The sequence below is a fragment of the Armigeres subalbatus genome, chromosome 3, assembly GCF_024139115.2.
Source record: "Armigeres subalbatus isolate Guangzhou_Male chromosome 3, GZ_Asu_2, whole genome shotgun sequence".
Classification (NCBI taxonomy): Eukaryota; Metazoa; Arthropoda; class Insecta; order Diptera; family Culicidae; genus Armigeres; species Armigeres subalbatus.
The window spans coordinates 393,332,806-393,354,271 of record NC_085141.1 but is presented as its reverse complement, the minus strand read 5'-3'; the positions used below and the strand labels follow the sequence as shown (position 1 = coordinate 393,354,271).

General features: G+C 39.9%; 2 protein-coding genes across 2 annotated transcripts; both read left to right on the top strand.

Annotated features, from left to right (window-relative positions):
* The first annotated feature begins 1,802 nt into the window (after positions 1 to 1,802).
* LOC134223939 (chymotrypsin-2-like) lies at positions 1,803 to 2,813 on the top strand. Its single transcript, XM_062703166.1, has 2 exons — positions 1,803 to 1,921; positions 1,984 to 2,813. The coding sequence occupies exons 1-2, from the start codon at positions 1,864 to 1,866 to the stop codon at positions 2,694 to 2,696; spliced, it is 771 nt and encodes a 256-aa protein (XP_062559150.1). The 5' UTR covers positions 1,803 to 1,863; the 3' UTR covers positions 2,697 to 2,813.
* Positions 2,814 to 19,251: 16,438 nt separating this feature from the next.
* On the top strand, positions 19,252 to 20,616 carry LOC134223938 (chymotrypsin-2-like). The gene is made up of 3 exons (XM_062703165.1): positions 19,252 to 19,339; positions 19,749 to 19,819; positions 19,886 to 20,616. Exons 2-3 carry the CDS (start codon positions 19,762 to 19,764, stop codon positions 20,596 to 20,598), a joined length of 771 nt encoding a protein of 256 aa, XP_062559149.1. The 5' UTR covers positions 19,252 to 19,339; positions 19,749 to 19,761; the 3' UTR covers positions 20,599 to 20,616.
* The last annotated feature ends 850 nt before the right edge of the window (positions 20,617 to 21,466 follow it).

The following is a 21,466-nucleotide window of genomic DNA, read 5'->3' as shown; positions in this document are numbered from 1 at the left end:
GTGGTAAAACTAAAATGTCCCCTTCCACAGGTTCCCCGGGGACATCCCAGCGACTCCAGGATCCGTTCATTCAATTGGTTTTTCATTCTGGACACATTATAGGCCTTCTATAATAAAATTATAGTGGTCGATCTATCAAAAAGCGAGATTCAAATGAAGTTGTGGTCTGACCCCTTTGATAAGTATCGATCGGAACCGATTTTAAAGAAATGGCCATATCTCACTTGATTCTGGTCCGATTCCAAATCTCAATATATGGTTCCAATCAGCAAGAGCCCTACTTCATTTGTGGTTACTAATATTATTCAATTTTTAACCACAACTTCTCCTAATATCCACCTCAAATTTACGGTTTTGAACCTACCTCCGAAAAAAACCGGAATATCTCCGGAATCCGGTGGCCATAATCGGTTCCATGGACATACCGTCAAACTGCATTAATTTTCTAGTTCGGGCATGCCTTTATTGTCAAAATCGGATGATAACTAAGATAGTTACAACACATCTAATTTTACTCAAAATTTGCCTATCCTAATTATTTTGTCCATCCCTGTACATCTGCGACAGAGTAAAAATTTCTGGCACCACAGAAATCAAAACGTTGTCAAACTCACTTTTTCTGGTCCACTCCATAAAATACACCAAATATTTTTTACACGGTTGGTATTCTTTTATTTCCCGCTTTATCTGATTTTTCACAGCTTTTCAAATATCACCAGAGTTTTCTTTGATTTTTTGTGAATTTTTTCATGTTTCTTGTTTTGCATTTCAGAAGCTTTGCAAACTCGTTGTATTTCTGTAGTATTTATTGTTTCACTGTGAACATAAAAAGTTTGAAATTACGGGTTTTGTATTACTAAAGGTAACTTCTCTTAGTTTCTGCAAGACCACATATATCAAGTTCAACATTGAAAAAGGGCTCAACAGTCAAAATATAAACATATCCATCCTTTTTCTATGTATATTGTATATGGCTATATATGTGGATAATAAACGGATATTAGTAAATTTTAGCTGAAACGACCTTCTCGAATATTGGTTTAAAAATATTATTTTATTGAGACTAATGACATACATTCGGCAATTTTTATATCTTTGCTTAACAACATTGCTTATTATGTCGTTCAGATATTGACGACACACATTGAAGATATCTTCGGGACGGCACCATGTGTTAACTAAATTAAAAGCCTAAAACATTAGTGGGTCCACCAGCTAAAAATGATGACATTCCCCCGACGCGACGTGTTTCCCTGAAAACTAAATCTAAATAATCCAGGGAAAACCAGTTACATATAATTATAAACTCTTGGTCTTATTCCAAAGATAATTTTTAAAGAAACCCAAAGCCGTAGACAAAATTAGTTCAGCCTACCTACAATGGGTCTCCCCATTTGGGATTTTAAATTTACAAATTTCCCTTCGCCGGTTATCGCTTTGTTCCGACTTACACTGTGGAATCACAGTCGATTAATTTATTACACATGGCTGCTTCATGATCAACCGAGACTATCGTCATATGACGAAAGTCGATTAATTGAGGACTGTTTTCGATCTCTTATCGTTGAGTTCTGGGTAATACAAGTACGATTATTTGCGAAACAAATTTGAAGATAACAATCTTGTAAGAGGAAGATTACAATTGGCGAAATTTTGAAGAAATATCTCTACCGTTGTCGTAAGTCAAAAATCTACTAATTTACCAGACCGAGGCTGCTCATAAATCAAATCAACTAGTCGAAAATTGGTTAACAGCACCCGTTCGTCTTATCGCGTCAGCTGCGTTGATAAGGCAATATCGTATAAAAGCACTTACCTTGGTGAAGTAAACGCACTTTTGCTAGAGCGGAAAGTTGAAGAAACATGAATCGTCTGAGTTTGTTGTTCGTGCTTGTTGGAGCAGTCGCCGTTTTCGGTGGCAGTAAGTTTGATGATTATTTATTTCATTTCCGGGTTCAATTACCAATGGTTCCCCCTTTGTAGATCTCCCTGCCGAATACCTTGAATGGGAAGGTCGTATTGTCGGAGGCCAAAACGCCGGATCCGGACAGTTCCCGTACCAGGTTTCGCTTCGCTCGTCAGCAAATGCTCACTTCTGTGGTGGATCGATCATCAACAACCGTTGGGTGCTGTCAGCTGCTCACTGCACCGTTGGACGTACTTTGGCAAATACCCGCGTCGTCGTCGGAACTCACCTGTTGAACAGCGGTGGTGTTGCCCACAACTCGGCTCGCATTGTCAACCACGGATCGTACAACGCCAACACCCTGGCCAACGATGTCTCACTTGTTCAGACTGCTTCCACTATTGGATTCAACAATCTGGCTCAACCAATCGGTCTGAGTGCTACCTTCATCAACACCGCTAGCGGAGCCTTGGCTTCCGGATGGGGTCAGTTGGGAGCTAACGCCGGTATCCCGAACAATCTGCAGTGGCTGAGCACCAGCATCATCACCTTGGCTGATTGCCGCAACCGTCACTCTGCTGCCAACAGCGCCCGTGTATTCGACAACACCGTCTGTACTCTGAGCCCAAGCGGCCAAGGTTTGTGCATGGGAGATTCCGGTGGCCCATTGGTGCATGGAGGTAACCAGCAGGGTATTGTCTCGTGGGGTATTCCCTGTGGACTTGGTTCCCCTGATGTATTCGCTCGTGTTTCTTCGCACCGTACCTGGATTCTGAACAACGCCAACTAAATGCATTTTTTTGTTTTTTGTTGTGAGGATTAACTTACAAATTTGACTTTCTTTCCTTTATTTACTAATAAAGGAAGGTTGAAGAGTAGAATAAATTAATTCTTTTTCAATACACTATTATTTGTTTCTATTTGCAAAAGCTCATTAGTTACTTGGTATCTGACTTTTATTTACTGAATATCATTTTCATAATTGCACTTGTGTGAGAAATTTTGAGTTAACATTTTTTATTATATGATTATTTTTGCTTAACAGTGCAATATAATATGAGTGGTGGTCCACATCGACCCTTTAACTTTTGATATTGCTATGTTCAATTATATTATAGGGGCTCTCCTTAGCCGTGCGGTAAGATGCGCGGCAACAAAGCAAGACCATGCTGAGGGTGGCTGGGTTCGATTCCCGGTGCCGGTCTAGACAGTTTTCGGATTGGAAATTGTCTTGACTTCACTGGGCACAAAAGTATCATCGTGTTAGCCTCATGACATACGAATGCTAAAACAGCTGCGGAAGTGCTTAATGAACATGAAACTGCGATGCGGCAATGTCCCAGTGCAGTGGGGGATGTAATGCCAATGAAGAAGAAGAAGAATACGTTCAATTATATTTCTTATCGCAAATATTATTTTAATATTTAATTTTCAAACACTTGCTTTTTAACGGCTCTGATTTGTAGATTATTGAGAGTCCATAGGCGGAAGATTTGGAGTACCCTGGACCCCCGGTTTTAAATGTGAACCTCGTTGGTTTAAACATCGTTCAAATTAAAAAGTGTTCAAACATCATTAAGCTTAGAGAAAAGAAAAATAGAAATCGTGAAACCGAACGCAAAATAAAAACAACAGCAAAGAGAGCAGCCAGAAACCGGTTTATCTGATGCTTATAGAGTAACCAGAAGTTCAAATTAAAAAATGAATAAACCGGTCAAATTATCGGGGATCCACAGTACTCCTATTGTGACATGGCTATTGAATAATTGTGCAGAAAAATGTAATTCTTAAATTTTAAATTCACATTCGTAAGATTGTTCCTTATCTGGTTTCTGACTGCTCTTTTTAATGTTTACTGTTGTTTTTAATTCATTTCACGCTGCTCCGTTTTTCTTTTCTCGGTCCCATGTTGTAAATAATGTTCGAAGCGTATTTTATTTGAACGCTGTTTCAACGACCGGGGATCGAATAAAAAAATATTCAGATCAAAAACGGTCATTACCGGGGTCCAGGTACCGAGAGCAGTGTAGACATTTCACTGAAGTATCTTAGGATTCCTGTTGATAATACCTAAGATCTCAAGGATCCCAAAACTTTATCAAACAAATCTTTGTACTAAAATATGGTACATGGGACATGAGAGCGAAATAACAAATAAAATGTCATGACACTATTGTCACATTAATGTCATTTAGCACTAATTTGACTTTCACGTCGCTGATTTCAGATTTAGAGAAATGGTATGTTAAGTAATGTATATGATCTTTCAAGCATTTCATGTTCAGAAATGAAAAATTCAATATTTTGTTTTTCAAAGTTATGTATGAAATCGAGAAGGAACTGTAAATTAGTCACATGACATTCTGTGTTGAACTTAAAGGACCAATCACCCGTTTCGGTCTGACCTAGAAATCAAAATTTAAATAACCCGTGTAGGCTCATTTTTCGTCCGATTGCCATGAAATTTTCAGGGAAGAAGCGTCATCATGTCTATTTTTTGGTACATGATTTGACCATGGTGCCAATCCGGCCGGATTTATTAAGGGGGGTCCTGGGTCAGATGCAGTTAAAAACCGGTTAATTTTTTTAAAACCATTGATAAATGAACGAAAGCGACCAGAATGCTGATGCAAACGTGGTCAATCATCATTGACCAGCATCAGAAGTTAGTTTTGATACATTTGAATCACCAGGACATGGTTCCAGATGTTCCGGGAACCTGGTTCCCTGGGGTATCCCTGGGGTGGTGGACACTTTTCAAGTGAACACAACCCAGTCTTGCGACATATCAAACTTCATGGTTTTGGAAGAGAATCCTAATAGATGAGTTTTTGGGAGGTTTTGGACACATTGGCCACATCCGGAAGTGTTCCCGGGATCCTGGTTCCCTCAAGGAAGTGGACAAATTTCGATTAGCACCGAAACCCATCTTGCGACATATCAAACTCCATGATTTTGAAAGAAACGCACAACACATGATTTTTTGAGAGGTTTTGGACACATTGGCCTCGTCCGTAAGTGTTCCCGAGAGCCTGGTTCCCTCAAGGAAGCGGACAAATTTCGATTAGCACCGAAACCCATCTTGCGACATATCAAACTCCATGATTTTGAAAGACAAGCTCAATAGATGAGTTTTTGAGAGGTTTTGGACACATTGGCCACGTTTGGAAGTGTTCCTCAGGGAAGCAGACAAATTTTAATTAGCACCGAAACCCATCTTGCGACATATCAAACTTCAAGATTTTGAAAGACACGCATTCATTTCATTTCATTTCATTTATTTAGTTAACATCTAAACAGATAACACTGAATCAACAATTTGACGCCACAATACACGGTTCGAGGCCGCATCTCTCCATCCTCGGATACGCCCCACGCTCGCCAAGTCGTTCTGCACCTGGTCTGCCCATCTCGCTCGCTGCGCTCCACGCCGTCTCGTACCTGCCGGATCGGAAGCGAACACCATCTTTGCAGGGTTGCTGTCCGGCATTCTTGCAACATGTCCTGCCCATCGTACCCTTCCGGCTTTAGCTACCTTCTGGATACTGGGTTCGCCGTAGAGTTGGGCGAGCTCATGGTTCATTCTTCGCCGCCACACACCGTCTTCTTGCACACCGCCAAAGATGGTCCTAAGCACCCGTCTCTCGAATACTCCGAGTGCTTGCAAGTCCTCCTCGAGCATTGTCCATGTTTCATGTCCGTAGAGGACTACCGGTCTTATTAACGTCTTGTACATGACACATTTGGTGCGGTGGCGAATCTTTTCGACCGCAGTTTCTTCTGGAGCCCGTAGTAGGCCCGACTTCCACAGATGATGCGCCTTCGTATTTCACGACTAACGTTGTTGTCAGCCGTTAGCAAGGATCCGAGGTAAACGAATTCCTCGACCACCTCGAAGGTATCCCCGTCTATCGTAACACTGCTTCCCAGGCGGGCCTTGTCGCGCTCGGTTCCGCCCACAAGCATGTACTTTGTCTTTGACGCATTCACCACCAGTCCAACTTTTGTTGCTTCACGTTTCAGGCGGGTGTACAGTTCTGCCACCTTTGCAAATGTTCGGCCGACAATGTCCATGTCATCCGCGAAGCAAATAAATTGACTGGATCTGTTGAAAATCGTACCCCGGCTGTTACACCCGGCTCTCCGCATGACACCTTCTAGCCCAATGTTGAACAACAGGCACGAAAGTCCATCACGAAAGTCCCCGGCGCGATTCGAACGAACTGGAGTGTTCGCCCGAAATCTTCACACAGTTTTACACACCATCCACCGTTGCTTTGATCAGTCTGGTAAGCTTCGCAGGGAAGCTGTTCTCGTCCATAATTTTCCATAGCTCTACGCGGTCTATACTGTCGTATGCCGCCTTGAAATCAACGAACAGATGGTGCGTTGGGACCTGGTATTCACGGCATTTTTGAAGGATTTGCCGTACAGTAAAGATCTGGTCCGTTGTCGAGCGGCCGTCAACGAAGCCGGCTTGATAACTTCCCACGAACTCGTTCACTAATGGTGACAGACGACGGAAGATGATCTGGGATATCACTTTGTAGGCGGCATTAAGGATGGTGATCGCTCGAAAGTTCTCACACTCCAATTTGTCGCCTTTCTTGTAGATGGGGCATATAACCCCTTCCTTCCACTCCTCCGGTAGCTGTTCGGTTTCCCAGATTCTGACTATCAGTTTGTGCAGGCAAGTGGCCAGCTTTTCCGGGCCCATCTTGATGAGCTCAGCTCCGATACCATCCTTACCAGCTGCTTTATTGGTCTTTAGCTGTTGAATGGCATCCTTAACTTCCCTCAAGGTGGGGGCTGGTTGGCTTCCATCGTCCGCTGAACTGACGTAGTCATCTCCTCCGCTGCCTTGACTTTCACTGCCTGTATTCTCAGCGCCATTCAGATGTTCCTCGTAGTGCTGCTTCCACCTTTCGATCACCACACGTTCGTCCGTCAAGATGGTCCCATCCTTATCCCGGCACATTTCGGCTCGCGGCACGAAGCCTTTGCGGGATGCGTTGAGCTTCTGATAGAACTTGCGTGTATCTTGAGAACGGCACAGCTGTTCCATCTCCTCGCACTCCGCTTCTTCCAGGCGGCGTTTCTTCTCCTGAAAAGGGTCTGCTGTCTCCGCTTCCGTCTATAACGTTCCACGTTCTGCCGGGTATCTTGCTGCAGCGCGACCGCCCGCGCTGCGTCCTTCTCCTCCAGAATCTGTCTGCACTCTTCGTCGAACCAATCGTTCCGTCGACTACGACCCATATACCCGACGTTGTTCTCCGCTGCGTCGTTAATGGCTGCTTTAACTGTACTCCAGCAGTCCTCAAGAGGGGCCCCATCGAGCTCACCCTCTTCCGGCAACGCTGCCTCGAGATGCTGCGCGTATGCAGTGGCGACATCAGGTTGCTTCAGTCGCTCTAGGTCGTACCGCGGCGGTCGTCGGTACCGAACATTGTTGATGACGGATAGTTTTGGGCGCAGTTTAACCATCACCAGATAGTGGTCCGAGTCGATGTTAGCGCCACGATATGTCCTGACGTCGATAATGTCGGAGAAGTGCCGTCCATCAATCAGAACGTGGTCGATTTGTGGTTCTGTCTGCAGTGGTGATCTCCAGGTGTACCGATACGGGAGGCTGTGTTGGAAGTAGGTGCTGCGGATGGCCATATTATTGGAGGCAGCGAAATCAATTAGTCGTGGGCCGTTTTCGTTCGTCAGCCGGTGAACGCTGAACTTTCCAGTAGTCGGTCTAAACTCCTCCTCTTGGCCAACCTGAGCGTTCAAATCTCCAATGATGATTTTGACGTCGTGGCTTGGGCAGCTGTAGTACTCACGTTCCAGCTGCGCGTAGAATGCGTCCTTATCATCATCAGTGCTTCCGTAGTGTGGGCTATGGACGTTGATTATGCTGTAGTTGAAGAACCGGCCTTTGATCCTCAACCTGCACATTCTCTCGTTGATCGGCCACCACCCGATCACGCGCTTTTGCATGTCGCCCATCACTATGAAAGCTGTTCCCAGCTCGTGTGTGTTGCCGCAGCTCTGGTAGATGGTATGATTAACTCTAAACGTTCGCACCGTTGATCCCTTTCAACAAACCTCCTGCAGCGCTACGATGCCGAATCCAAGGTCCTTAAGTACATCGGCGAGTATGCGTGTGCTCCCGATGATGTTGAGGGATTTGCAGTTCCATGAACCGAGTTTCCAATCGCTAGTCCCTTTTCGTCGCAGTGGTCTTCGCCGATGGTTCCGGTCCGTACTCTCTTGTTGATTGTTCGTTGCTTATGTTTTTTTAAAGGCTGGCTTGCAGGGTCTGACACCAAACCCCCTAAATTTCCGGAGGACCATTCCTCATTATTCCCGGTGGACCATGGTGCACAGTTTCACTTAGAGTCCCTCGCTGGCACTCGGACGATGATCAGCCGCCCCTAACATGGAGAACAGACGCTGCTGTGAGCCGATCCTGACATGGAGAACAGACGCTCAATAAGATTTACACCTCCGGAGAGGAGCGAACCCCCCCTTCCCTGTCAGCATACGACCATAGTTCCCACCGGGGTTGGTAACCCGATCTTGCCTAAGGTGGCTCGTATCCCGGCCAGTACCACGGGGAGGTAGGGATAGGAGTTGCTGGGTAAGAGGCTAAGGACCGCGAGATGGGGTCTATTTTATTCCTTCAGGTACGCGAAGTGCCAATGGTACGCTTTACCCAGCATTTGTCGTGCCAATTAAGACAACAAATAATGATTGTAACTCAAAATTAAATAGATAAAGGCTCTGCCATGCCTGCTGGCGCTTGAGCCTTGAAATAAAGATAAGTAAAAAATACGTTCTAGAGGCATTTTAATCCTCATTTTCCATATCATGCCAAGTCAAATTTCCATGAGTCTACTTTTTCTCGAAACTTTTCTAGGTGGCGATTTGTTTTTTAACCCTTCCGTTACCAACCCCCCTTTAGAAAACGAAAATGAAAATCTTTTTGGCTGTAACTTTTTTGTCTTTTGACATTTTTTTTCGCAACTTTCACCAAAAGAAGAGGAATTTATTGAAGTTTCAGGTACTCTATGAATTTTCAGGACTGGTCACTTGATACCGGAGTTATTCCCGATTTAAAATGGGTGTTAGCTTTTGGCCATATGCCAGAACGCATACTTCGGAAATGATTATTTTAGATAATTTGAAGAGAAACGACGTATAAACTATACCAAATTTGATTAGGAATTTGATCGGTCCAAAATATGGCCTGTATTCCGGAATCCGGACGTTCCGCCGGAACCTGTTACGGGGTCACTTTACGGAAATAGGCGAATACCCATCAAACTTCATGATTTCAAAAGTTATGGTATTCTATGGTAGTTTTGTACTTCCTGGACCGTATTTGAACCGATTGGAACCGGTAAACGTTTTAACCCAGACCCAGAAACGTTTTAACACAGACATAACACATTGAGCATTCACTCATCAAATTCATCGTCGTACAAACATGAACGACATCTGTAGTTTTCACTTAGTTGGGCAAATCACAAACCAGATGGCGCTAGTGAGCAAACGTCAAATTCAAGCAAATTCGATGCGTGTACCACTTTTGACCGATTGGCCAACTAATAATTATTTAAAATGGGCAGTAAATCAGTTAACTATGAGAATTTCATGAGTGTTATGTCTGTTTGTTTGTGGTTTTAGCATGAACCGGTTCAATGGACATTTTTGGGAAATAAGCAAACCCCATCAAGCAGCATACAAAACTTCATGCTTTCAAAAATTATGACATTCTATGGTAATTTTGTACTTCCTGAACCGTATGAGGAACGATTGGATCCGGTAAACTGATTTACCGAGTACCTGTTTAAGGGTCAATTTCGGAAAATAAGCAAACTCAAACCTGTCGCGACCAAGCTTTATTTCTATGCCGCTAAAATACAGCGAGCATAAAACTAGACTGTCATCGTCATGATAATAGCAGAGGCATCAACCTGTTGGTTGCAGCGAGGAGATCCTCACACACCTCACTGCAAAGCCAACCGCAAGGCTAAGCTGTCTGCTATTCCACTCCAACGTACGTCTCCTTCACGATGTACATGGCAGAGCTCCAGCTGCTGCCGATGTGTTGCCTCCAGCCCACGGTCCAAGGCATCTCCAGCTGCTGCCGATGTGTCGCCTCCAGCCCAGGGTCCAGGGCTGTTCCAGCGACAGCTGATGTTCCGCCTCCAGCTCGGTGTCCAGTGCTCCAGCCGTTTCGACGCGAGTCTGTTCGCATCTGCCGAAAGAATCGAAATCAAATGGTGTGTACCCGAATGTACATCCGTGAACAACATGTCACATTAGTGATGAATGGACAACGTATAAATCGTTCGGTTTTGAATCATTCCCTTTCGTTTCTCTGATGATTCGTCAAACGACTGTTAAAGCAAATTTTTTTTTAAACACAATTTCGAATATAATGCACTATAAATACATAATATTATTTATTTGCATTGAATATTTTATTTATCAACTTGTACATATCACTACAATCCCGCTCACCTCTACTCTCTTCGATTTTGTTTTGTTATTAGAAGGAAAGGAAATGTATCATGAACCATGTTCTACTAGCTTTTATTTAAATACTACATCAATCACAAATAAATTAAAATTTAATCTTAGAAACCTTTATACATATATTAATCAAAAGCAATCCAGTCCGAATTAGTTTTAACCATAATTTTACGAATTGAATCAACATTTCGTTCCTATTTATTACCATACAAATTACTTCTCAATTCAAAATTTCAAATAATGAAAAAAAAAACTTCTCGATTCCGAAATTATAAAAGAATATTGGAATCAATCCGGCTTCCGGCTGAAATAATCCGGCTTCAAATGCTCGTTAAATTTGTCTCCAATACTGTCTCCAATCTTGGGGCCCTCCTTAGCCGTGCGGTAAGACGCGCGGCTACAAAGCAAGACCATGCTGAGGGTGGCTGGGTTCGATTCCCGGTGCCGGTCTAGGTAATTTTCGGATTGGAAATTGTCTCGACTTCCCTGGGCATAAAAGTATCATCGTTGTTAGCCTCATGATATACGAATGCAAAAATGGTAACCTGGCTTAGAAACCTCGCAGTTAATAACTGTGGAAGTGCTTAATGAACACTAAGCTGCGAGGCGGCTCTATCCCAGTGTGGGGATGTAATGCCAATAAGAAGAAGAAGAAGAAGAAGAAGAAGACTGTCTCCAATCTGTAACATAATGGAATTCTTCCTATTTACAATTTAAGCACAGACAAACAGACATAAAACATTGAACATTTACCCATCAAATACATCGTCGTTCAAACACTAACGACATTTGTTGATTTCAGTTAGTTGGGCAAATCACGAACCAGATTGCGGTAGGGAGCAAACGTCAAACTCGAGCAAAAACGATGCGCGCGCCACAAGTGATCGATTGGCCAACTAATGATTATTTGAATTGGCCAGTAAATCAGTGAACGATGGGAATTTGACGAGTGTTATGTCTGTTTGTCTGTGTTCAAGTGTTATGTCTGTTTGTCTGTTTATCAAGTTCAATATCCAATCCTGTTAAACAAACATCCGAAAACAAACTCTTAATACAATTCACAATATTTTCTTTGGTTATTTGAAAGATATGTTAGTTATTTTCAACAAGAAGTTTGGCTGTTCTTCAAACTACCGAAAATAAATGGGAATCATTTTCTATCTATTTGACTGATTTTTAATATTCAATCTCCGAAAATAATCTTATATATTCATCCAAACTAGCGCTACTAATCGCTAAATCCAACTCCTTAATCTAAAATTCAAATCTATTTTATCATTGCGATCTGCATATTCTACTAACAATTTCAGTTTGCTGAATAACTTAATCGGATCTCTGAATCCTATCGTTAAGCTGAATATTTGAATCCAATCTTCTAAGCCAAGCTCCGGATTGAATCCCCAAACTACATCTCCAAATCTCATCATCAATTCAGATCTGTAAATCTAATCTTTAAATCCTGTATTTAAATTTAAAATTAAATTCAAGTTCAAATTGAATCAAATCAAACTTTTTTTTCGATATGCTAAATTATTTCTATTATTTCTAAATTATTTTCAATATCCAATTCCATTTTCTAGCGAATTCTGAAAATCCATTTTCGAGTTTTCAAATTGACTCTTCAAGTCCAGATTCAAATTTGCTGCTGATCTCTTATCAAAGCTTAAAATCCTCTTTAAGACTCTTTAATTTCAAATCCTATATCTAAAATCGGGAAATCCTAATATCTATGCTTTAAATAGAATTACTATATTAAAACACGATATTAAATTTACAGAGTTTAGTCTTACTGTTCAATATCCGTACATACCTAAAATTCAAGCTCCACATAAATAAAGGTATTACATATCTTTGAATTGAACCAAATTTGGTTTATGTTTGGTTTATTATATCCAATCTAATTTTAAGTAAATTCTTCAAATGCAATTTCAAAAATCGATTTCGTAAACCGATCTTCTAATTTGATCTCCAACTCTAAACTTTAATGCAATCTTCTTCTTCTTCGATTGCTGTACATTCCAACTGGAATTGTATTCTATTAGCATTTCCTCAGTTATTAATTGAAAGCTTTTCTATGCCCGCCAATGCATGAGTATGTATCTTGTGTGGCAAGTACAATGGATACACTATGCCCAGGGTGTCGAGAAAGTTTCCAACCCGAAAACATTCTAGACCGGACCGAGAATCGAACTCGCCATCTCCGGATTAGCAATCCTACGTCTTTGTTCGCAAGGCTACTGAAGTCCCCTGCAATACAAAACTCTAAAAAACGCAGTAAATCCAGTAAGTCAATTGGAATATAACCTAATTTATAATCAAAATTTGAACTTCATATTCAACGTTTAATTCTAATCTTCAAATTCATTTCCCAAACCTATTTTCACGTTTATTTCGTCGAATCAATATCCAAGTCTCCTTCGTTTTTTTCTCCATAATGTATATTTGTCTGCCTGCGAAATCGATTTATAAACTATAAATATTTCAATAACTCAATTCTTAATTCCAATTTCACAATTCAATCTTCAAAGCCGCCGTTTTCCAAATTCAATCTCCCGTTTTCAACTCTAATCTTCAAATCTCATATAAAAGACATGTTTTCCAAAATCTATCTTCAATTCTAATCTATGAATCCGATCTCTAATCACATATGTAAATCCAAAAATCCTGTGAATTCATTACAAATGGAACTTCAAATATAGTCTTCAATTTAAATCTCAATCTCAACATCATTTAATTTTCTTTATTGTAAACCAAGGTCCAACTACTTCTTTTCTCATTTTATCCAGATTCAAATTGTTTTTACATTCTTGTAATCGATCTTTGTATTTCAAATCAAGCACCATTCATTATTTCTTACTTTTTATTCAAACCGATTCCAATCCAATCTTGACTTCCAATAATATCAACAATTTTTCAACAACATCAACAACAATTTCAATTAACCAACTCAATTTCTTATTTGTATTTTTTTTAATTCGATCTTCAAATTATATAGTATACCCAGTTTCAGTCCAATCACAAAACCAAACCTGGAGTTGAATTTTTTGAAATTAATCTCATTCAAAATATAATTCAAACCCAGTCTTCAGTTCCATTCTCTGAATACTGAGTCCAATAAGTTGAAATCAAATCAAAATACAAAGTTTTTTTATGATACTAGTAGTAACGATCTTTCAATTTCAAACGAATTCAATTTCCCCAAGTCTATAGATTCAACCCTTAAACAATTTAATAATTTAAACTAAAAGATGGTCTTCAAATACGGTGTTTTTTTTTCTAGAATCTAAGTTCAATCTTTCAATTCGATCGATTTCAAATTTAATATAAAAAAAATCTCGTTCAAAATTCGATCTTCGTATAATTATCATTAATCATAGTTCGAACTTCATATCCAACCTTCAATTATAATCTTTAATCAAAATATTTGTTTTAAAAGCAATGTTCAAAACTTTTTTTTAATACAGATTGTTTCGTATACAAAATGTTTTTTTTTTTAATTTCAAATCAACTCTAATATCTCACAACCTCAATTCCCAAGTCTTATTAATTTGTCCAAGTCTTTTTATTTATTTTGATTTCAATCTTTAAAACCAGTTTAACAAATCTAATCGTTTCATATGGGTTTCAATTCAATCCAATATGAACTAAATATTTTCAAGTTATAACATCTGTTTTATTCTTTGAATTAAATCTCGAATGACGTTAAATTTTCCAAACACAATTTCTAACTCCAGTAACTCCAATCCAATCACAAAAGTCCAATTCTAGGGTGTTTTAAGATAAGTTTTAATACCACAAAGCGATTTTGATATTTCATTTTCAATCAAAATCAATTCCTTATTTCAATATCTCAACTCTATAGTCCAATATAATAATCCTTTTTTTCATGTCCGCTTATTCAAAGAATACAACCACATTCATATTCTCTCAACCAAATCTGAAATTTGTTTTACGCATCTTTTATCAGTAGAATTTGAAAACGGTTAGGTGGATTTTCTTCTTTCCTTCAGCAAATCTGTTCGTTCAAAAAATCCGACCGGCCTACTGTGCAGTGAAACGTCTGCCGGGTCAACTAGTTCAATATAAAATTCAAATTCAGTCTTCTACTTTAGGCTCTGAAACTAACTTCTGAGATAAATTTTCCCAGATTCGTTTTCCAATCTCAATGTTCAATAACTTTAAATCGAATCAACATTTTTTTTAATCAAGTACGTATTGGTCTTTGAATTCAATTTTTCCAATCCATTGTCTAAATTAATTTTCATATTATATCATTTAGTATCCCAATAAAGATTTATTCTATTTCAGAAACCGATCTTCGATTTAAATTTTAATTCAATATAAAAAAACCTTTCCCGATCTCAGGCTAGATCTGCTATTCATATCATATCTCAACTAAATTTGAAACCTCATTTTTAAATTCAGTATCCGAAACCGATTTATTTCTTCACAACACATTTCCAATATTTTCCAACCTCCAATATATTTTTATTCGCAGTTCAATCAATCTCAAAATTCAGTACATCCATTTCTAGAATCAAATCACTTACAAAATAAAATTCAATCTCATTAGTTTTAATTTCTGTAATTATTCTTAATTTTTATTCAACTAGCTTTGTCCATTTCAAGTAAAATAATAATTCTAGTAAAATAGTAATACTTTTATCATCAGAAAAAAGGTTCATTTATCCATCCAGCACTCCGTCTATTTCCACCGGAGGCATTTTTTTGTTTTTTTTTTTTTGTTTTTTGCACTCCGTCTATTTCCACCGGAGGCATTTTTTTCTCTTTTTTTTTTATTTGCACTCCGTCTATTTCCACCGGAGGCATTACTTTCTCTAATACATATTTCTATTTGCACTCCGTCTATTTCCACCGGAGGCATAACTTCCTTCAACTATTTTTTCATTTGCACTCCGTCCATCTCCACCGGAGGCAAGCTAAAGCTCTATTTTCTCTAAAACTTTTATTCGCATATACTTACTAGCAAGTGGGAGCCAATGTTCCATCCATGTTGCGCCATTGTCGCGACCAAGCTTTATTTCTATGCCGCTAAAATACAGCGAGCATAAAACTAGACTGTCATCGTCATGATAATAGCAGAGGCATTAACCTGTTGGTTGCAGCGAGGAGATCCTCACACACCTCACTGCAAAGCCAACCGCAAGGCTAAGCCGTCTGCTATTCCACTCCAACGTACGTCTCCTTCACGATGTACATGGCAGAGCTCCAGCTGCTGCCGATGTGTTGCCTCCAGCCCACGGTCCAGGGCTGTTCCAGCGACAGCTGATGTTCCGCCTCCAGCTCGGTGTCCAGTGCTCCAGCCGCTCCGACGCGAGTCTGTTCGCATCCGCCGAAAATCGAAATCAAATGGTGTGTACGAATGTACATCCGTGATCAACATGTCACATTAGTGATGAATGGACAACGTATAAATCGTTCGGTTTTGAATCATTCGCTTTCGTTTCTCTGATGATTCGTCAAACGACTGTTAAAGCAAAATAGCAATAGGCGTTCTTCGATAAAGATTCGATTTTTTTTTTAAACACAATTTCGAATATAATGCACTATAAATACATAATATTATTTATTTGCATTGAATATTTTATTTATCAACTTGTACATATCACTACAAAACCTAATTATCAAAATTCATGATTTCAAAAGTAGTGGGTTCTTATGGTATTTTTCTGCTTCCTGAGCCAACAGGAATCGATAATAATTCAAGGATAAATTTTGGAAAATCCGTAAATTCCATCATGCGTTATATCAAACTTCATGATTGGCATTTTTATGCTAGTTTTGTATTTCCTGGTCAATATTTGAACCAATTGGAATTAGTTGACAGGTGAACTTGGGAACTCAGAGGTCAATTTTGGGAAATAGGCACCGGAAATAGGAAAAACACCGCATCCAGTTAGCCTTGTGAACAATACCGTCGCATTGCCAATCCAAAGATGGCGAGTTTGCTTCTCGGTCCGGTCCAGGATGTTTTCGGGTGGAGAATATTCTCGGCACCCTGGGTATAGTTTACGCAGTATAATTGTATCAAAAAATGCATACTCATGCAGTTATAAAGCAGAATCACCATCTTCGACTAGAGGTCGCACAGACTGAATACTTAACACCTAGTATGAGACAACGGACAGGACATTTATACAACATACATTTGTACGAAAGTTTCCTCCTTACCAGGGCGGGAATCGAACCCACACTCCACTCCAAAGTTATTGCATTATATGATACCTTCGTATTTTCTGTGAAACACTTTTCTCCATTCAACCAGTACAAACATTTCAATAGGCTTGTCATAAGACGAGCTAATACAATCCCATTGAATTCCACCACTTAATTGTATCTTGACAGATACGTATTTCGACCTCAACAGTAAGGCCGTCTTTATTGTCTCGTACTTGACTCGACTTGACTCAAGTCAAGTACGAGAAACCGAAGACGACCATACTGTTGAGGTCGAAATACGTATCTGTCAAGATACAATCAAGTGGTGGAATTCAATGGGATTGTATTAGCTCGTCTTATGACAAGTGAAGACATTCCATTAAAAAGCTCAAAATAATTTTCTTATCATTTCAATAGGTTCAAATATTGGCCATGAAGTGAAAAGCTACCCATCTATCGGTTCCAATCAATTCAAATACGATCCAGGAAGTACAAAACTACCATGGAAGACTACCATGCAATAACTTCTGAAATCATGAAAATGTATATGCCGCATGATGGGATTAGCTCATTTTCCCAAAAATGACCCTCAAACCAGTACTCGATAAATCCGTTTACCGTTTTCAATCGGTTCAAATACGGTTCAGAAAGTACAAAACTACAAAAGAATGCCATAACTTTCTAAAATCATGAAGTTTGATATGCCGCATGATGGGGCATACCGCATGATGGGGACTGACCTTTGAACCGATTCATGTTAAAACCGTTTCCCGGTTCCAATCGTCTCAAATACGATCCAGGAAGCACAATGCCATTACTTTTGAAATCATGAAGTTTGATATGCCGCATGATGGGGTTTACTTATTTCCCAAAATTGACCCTTGAACCGGTACTCGGTAAATCAGTTTACCGGTTCCAATCGGTTCAAATATGGTCCAGGAAGTACAAAACTACCATAGAATACCATAACTTGTGAATTCATGAAATTTTATGGGTCGCATGATAGTATTCGCCTATTTCCGTGAAGTGACCTCGTAGCAGTTTCCGGCGGAACGTCCGGATTTCGGAATACAGGCCATATTTTGGACCGATCAAATTCCTAATCAAAATTGGTATAGTTTATGCGTCGTTTCTCTTCAAAATATCTAAAATAATCATTTCCGAAGTATGCGTTCTGGCATATGGCCAAAAGCTAACACCCATTTTAAATCCGGAATAACTCCGGTATCAAGTGGCCAGTCCTAAAATTCATAGAGCACCTGAAACTTGAATAAATTCCGCTTCTTTTGGTGAAAGTTGCGAAAAAAATGTCAAAAGACAAAAAAGTTACAGCCAAAAAGATTTTTATTTTCGTTTTCAAAAGGGGGGTTGGTAACGGAAGGGTTAATAGTGTTATTATCAATTCAGTGCAAATCCGAATTATAGCCGCTAACAAAGTTGGATTTTTCTCACAATTCGTACGTTAAACCTAACTTCGGAAGTGGTGCGCTGTTTTCATTTGGTGATGTGCTATACAGCGCACTACTTCCGAAATTAGGTTTAACGTATGGATTGTGAGAAAAATCCAATTTCAATAGCGGCTATAATTCGATTTTCTACTGAATTTATAATATTTAAATTTCAAAGCTTACTTTCCATTCTAATGGCCAGAAAGCCTAATGTCAAGTATAGGATCAGGATAAGATAAATGATTTATAAGTAAATTCCCTCAAACCCTCTTTAATTTATTGATATTTTACGAAGTGAACAGATTTCGGTCCCCATGGTATATTAGGGGTTTTCACTATAGACACTATAGATTCCATAGACGAGCGGAGACACGGTTTTTTTTTCACAGTGTACCACGCGAATTTGACGTCACCCGCTCTGCTGTGTGGATTGCAATTATGCTTGTTTGGCTACACTAACAGTTCGTTTGGCTACACTCGCCTTCGCCTCAGCTCGTCTATGGAATCTACAGTGTCTATAGTTTTCACTCAACGGCGGCCGGCGGCGTAGATTGCTGCGAATCTGTTTACGGAAATGTTTCATAGGCGATTTGAAATATGGCCTTTGTGATTTTGCGTGAAACATTTCTATAATCAGATACGCAGCAACCTACGCTATTAAGTGAATACCAGGGGGGGAGTAAGCCTGTCATCCACGAACAAATCTAGCCTACCTAAGATGTATTATCCTCGCCGCTTGGGAAAGGCGGGCCACCCTGGGCCACCCCGCTTGGCAAGTGTATCATTTTTCGAACTGGATTCTTGTAGGATATTGGTTAACCTACACTACTCCTGACTAACGAAAAAATGTGGGATTGTTTATTTACATTTGCTTCATACTACATGCAGAGGAGGCGCGATGCACCGCATATTACCCCCCTGGTGAATACCCTTATTGCATGAGGTTAAAATAGCTATATGAAAACCGTTACAGTTAAGACATTAAAGCAGTCTTTTCTCCATATTAACCCCACCTTCTCGTTCACTGAATCGGTTTTCATGGCTTGTTATGATTGTGGCAGGTTTTTCATCGTCGTTTGTTATCAACTTAGACTGAATTTTGCAATCATAACTAGCTTCTGATAAAATTGATAATAATCTGAATAAATTAATAGATAAAAAAAATGCCCAACGTAGCCTCTCCAAATTGTCCATTGGCATACAGTTTAGAGGTCTGATGCTTTTTAGTTAGCCACCAGAAGTCGGTGTTCCGCCGTGAGCATCAAGAGCAGTTCGGGTAAATTTTAGAAAGTCTTAAAATGCTGCGCGGGTATTTTTAGCTTGTATATTACAAAAGTCTATATTTGGGCTTGTTATCAAGGTCATGTTTTGTTTTTAACGAACTGCTTTCATCCACTCGAGTAATCACAGCACATAAGTGACATTAATCCAAAATCAAAACAAAGAAAACTGGATGAAATATGTCTTACGAAGCATTTTGAAATATTTCATCATTTGCATGACACAAAAGGGTTTTCCCCATGAATTCAAATTTATTAAACGCTAAATACGGGTCATTAAGCTTAACTGCAGATAAGGAAGCTTATCATATTCATTCGATACACAATGTTATCTTGATAAAACAATTGCTGAACAATCAAGCAGGTATATAAAAGAAATGCACCAAACTTATTAACATTCAATAGATATTGCAGCAACATGTTTCGGTTGAGTTTGCTATTTGTGCTCTTGGGCGCAGTCGCCGTCTTTGGACGCAGTAAGTTTCGTTATAACAATTTAAAAAGTATATATACTTTTTTTTTAAATATCTTTTTCATTATAGCTCTATCTCCGGAGTTCCTTGAATGGGAAGGTCGTATCGTCGGAGGACAGAACGCTGCTTCGGGACAGTTCCCGTACCAGGTTTCGCTTCGCTCGTCCGCCAATAATCATTTCTGTGGAGCTTCAATCATTAACAACCGGTGGGTACTATCGGCCGCTCATTGCACCGTTGGGCGCACTCTGGCTAACACCCGCGTCGTCGTTGGAACTCACCTGTTGCTGAGCGGTGGTCTTTCCCATGCTTCAGCTCGTATTGTAAACCATGGATCGTATAATGCCAACACCCTGGCCAACGATGTCTCGCTTGTGCAGACTGCTTCGGTCATCACTTTCAACAATCTGGCTCAACCAATCGGTCTGAGTGCTACCTTCATCAACACCGCTAGTGGAGCCTTGGCTTCCGGATGGGGTCAGTTGGGAGCTAACAGCGGTATCCCAAACAACCTTCAGTGGTTGAGCACCAGCATCATTACTTTGGCCGACTGCCGGAACCGTCACTCGGTTGCCAATCGCGCCAGCGTCTTTGATAACACCATCTGTACTCTGAGCCCAAGCGGCCAAGGTATGTGCATGGGAGATTCCGGTGGCCCATTGGTGCATGGAGGTAACCAGCAGGGTATTGTCTCGTGGGGTATCCCTTGTGGACTGGGTGCTCCGGATGTATTCGCTCGCGTATCTTCTCACCGTACCTGGATTCTGAACAACGCCAACTAAATTATTGTTTTAATATTGTCCGCCATTTGGGTAATAAAAATGGATTTGTTGGATATGTATAGGTTTACTTTTATTAAATGTGAAGATACTTTTTTTAACTGATGTGAAACGCAGTTGTTACTATAGAGATAAGATAAAGGGTTATTGCTTCTTGAATTTGTAACGTATACCCACATCAAACACAATCCAAAACATGTAATTGAAGTGCAAATGGTTTTGATTTTTTTGTATATGACATTTAACAATGAGCACACATGACATTGATGAAAAACGACATTAATTAATAAAACAGACATTTTCACTGTTGCGAATTATATTAATATATAGAAATAAGTATTCGATAACGGAGCCAGGGTTGGCCATTTCTCACACTTCGGCTTGAAATGTGTAGAGATTTTTCAAATAAAGAGAAATGTATTAATTCACACTCGAGAGCGTGTGAATAACGCCGAGAGAAGCTTGATTGATAAAGATTGAGAATATTTTCGGTCGCGTGTGTTTTGCTGTTGTGTATAATAAAGATCTATGTTTAGGCGCTCATAACATCTTATTTACATGGAATATTATGAACACAGCCTAAATGTATGCATTCTGGTAAACATCAAATTTGTCATTTTCTGTACTGTTTACACTATGTCTTGTGGGATTGTGTAATGAAAAGAGGGTATGACGCACGCTCTTTCATACAAAGAGAAAGTGTATTTCTGGACGATACACTCGGATAACAAATCGAGGAAGTGAAGTTTTTACACCTTTTATTTAAGGCTCCTCCAGACCTATGCGATTTTATCACCGCGATGGCAACAACTAGTCGCCGCGATTCTATTTTTGGGTCGCTGCAGGCATTGTTCCATTTACGCATCCATTA

Bases quoted from the DNA above. Each gene is read 5' to 3' on its own strand.
- LOC134223939 (XM_062703166.1), top strand. From the start codon at position 1,864: ATGAATCGTCTGAGTTTGTTGTTCGTGCTTGTTGGAGCAGTCGCCGTT. The intron at 1,922-1,983 runs GTAAGTTTGATG...CCCCCTTTGTAG, and splicing joins AGTCGCCGTTTTCGGTGGCA to ATCTCCCTGCCGAATACCTT.
- LOC134223938 (XM_062703165.1), top strand. From the start codon at position 19,762: ATGTTTCGGTTGAGTTTGCTATTTGTGCTCTTGGGCGCAGTCGCCGTC. The intron at 19,820-19,885 runs GTAAGTTTCGTT...TTTTCATTATAG, and splicing joins AGTCGCCGTCTTTGGACGCA to CTCTATCTCCGGAGTTCCTT.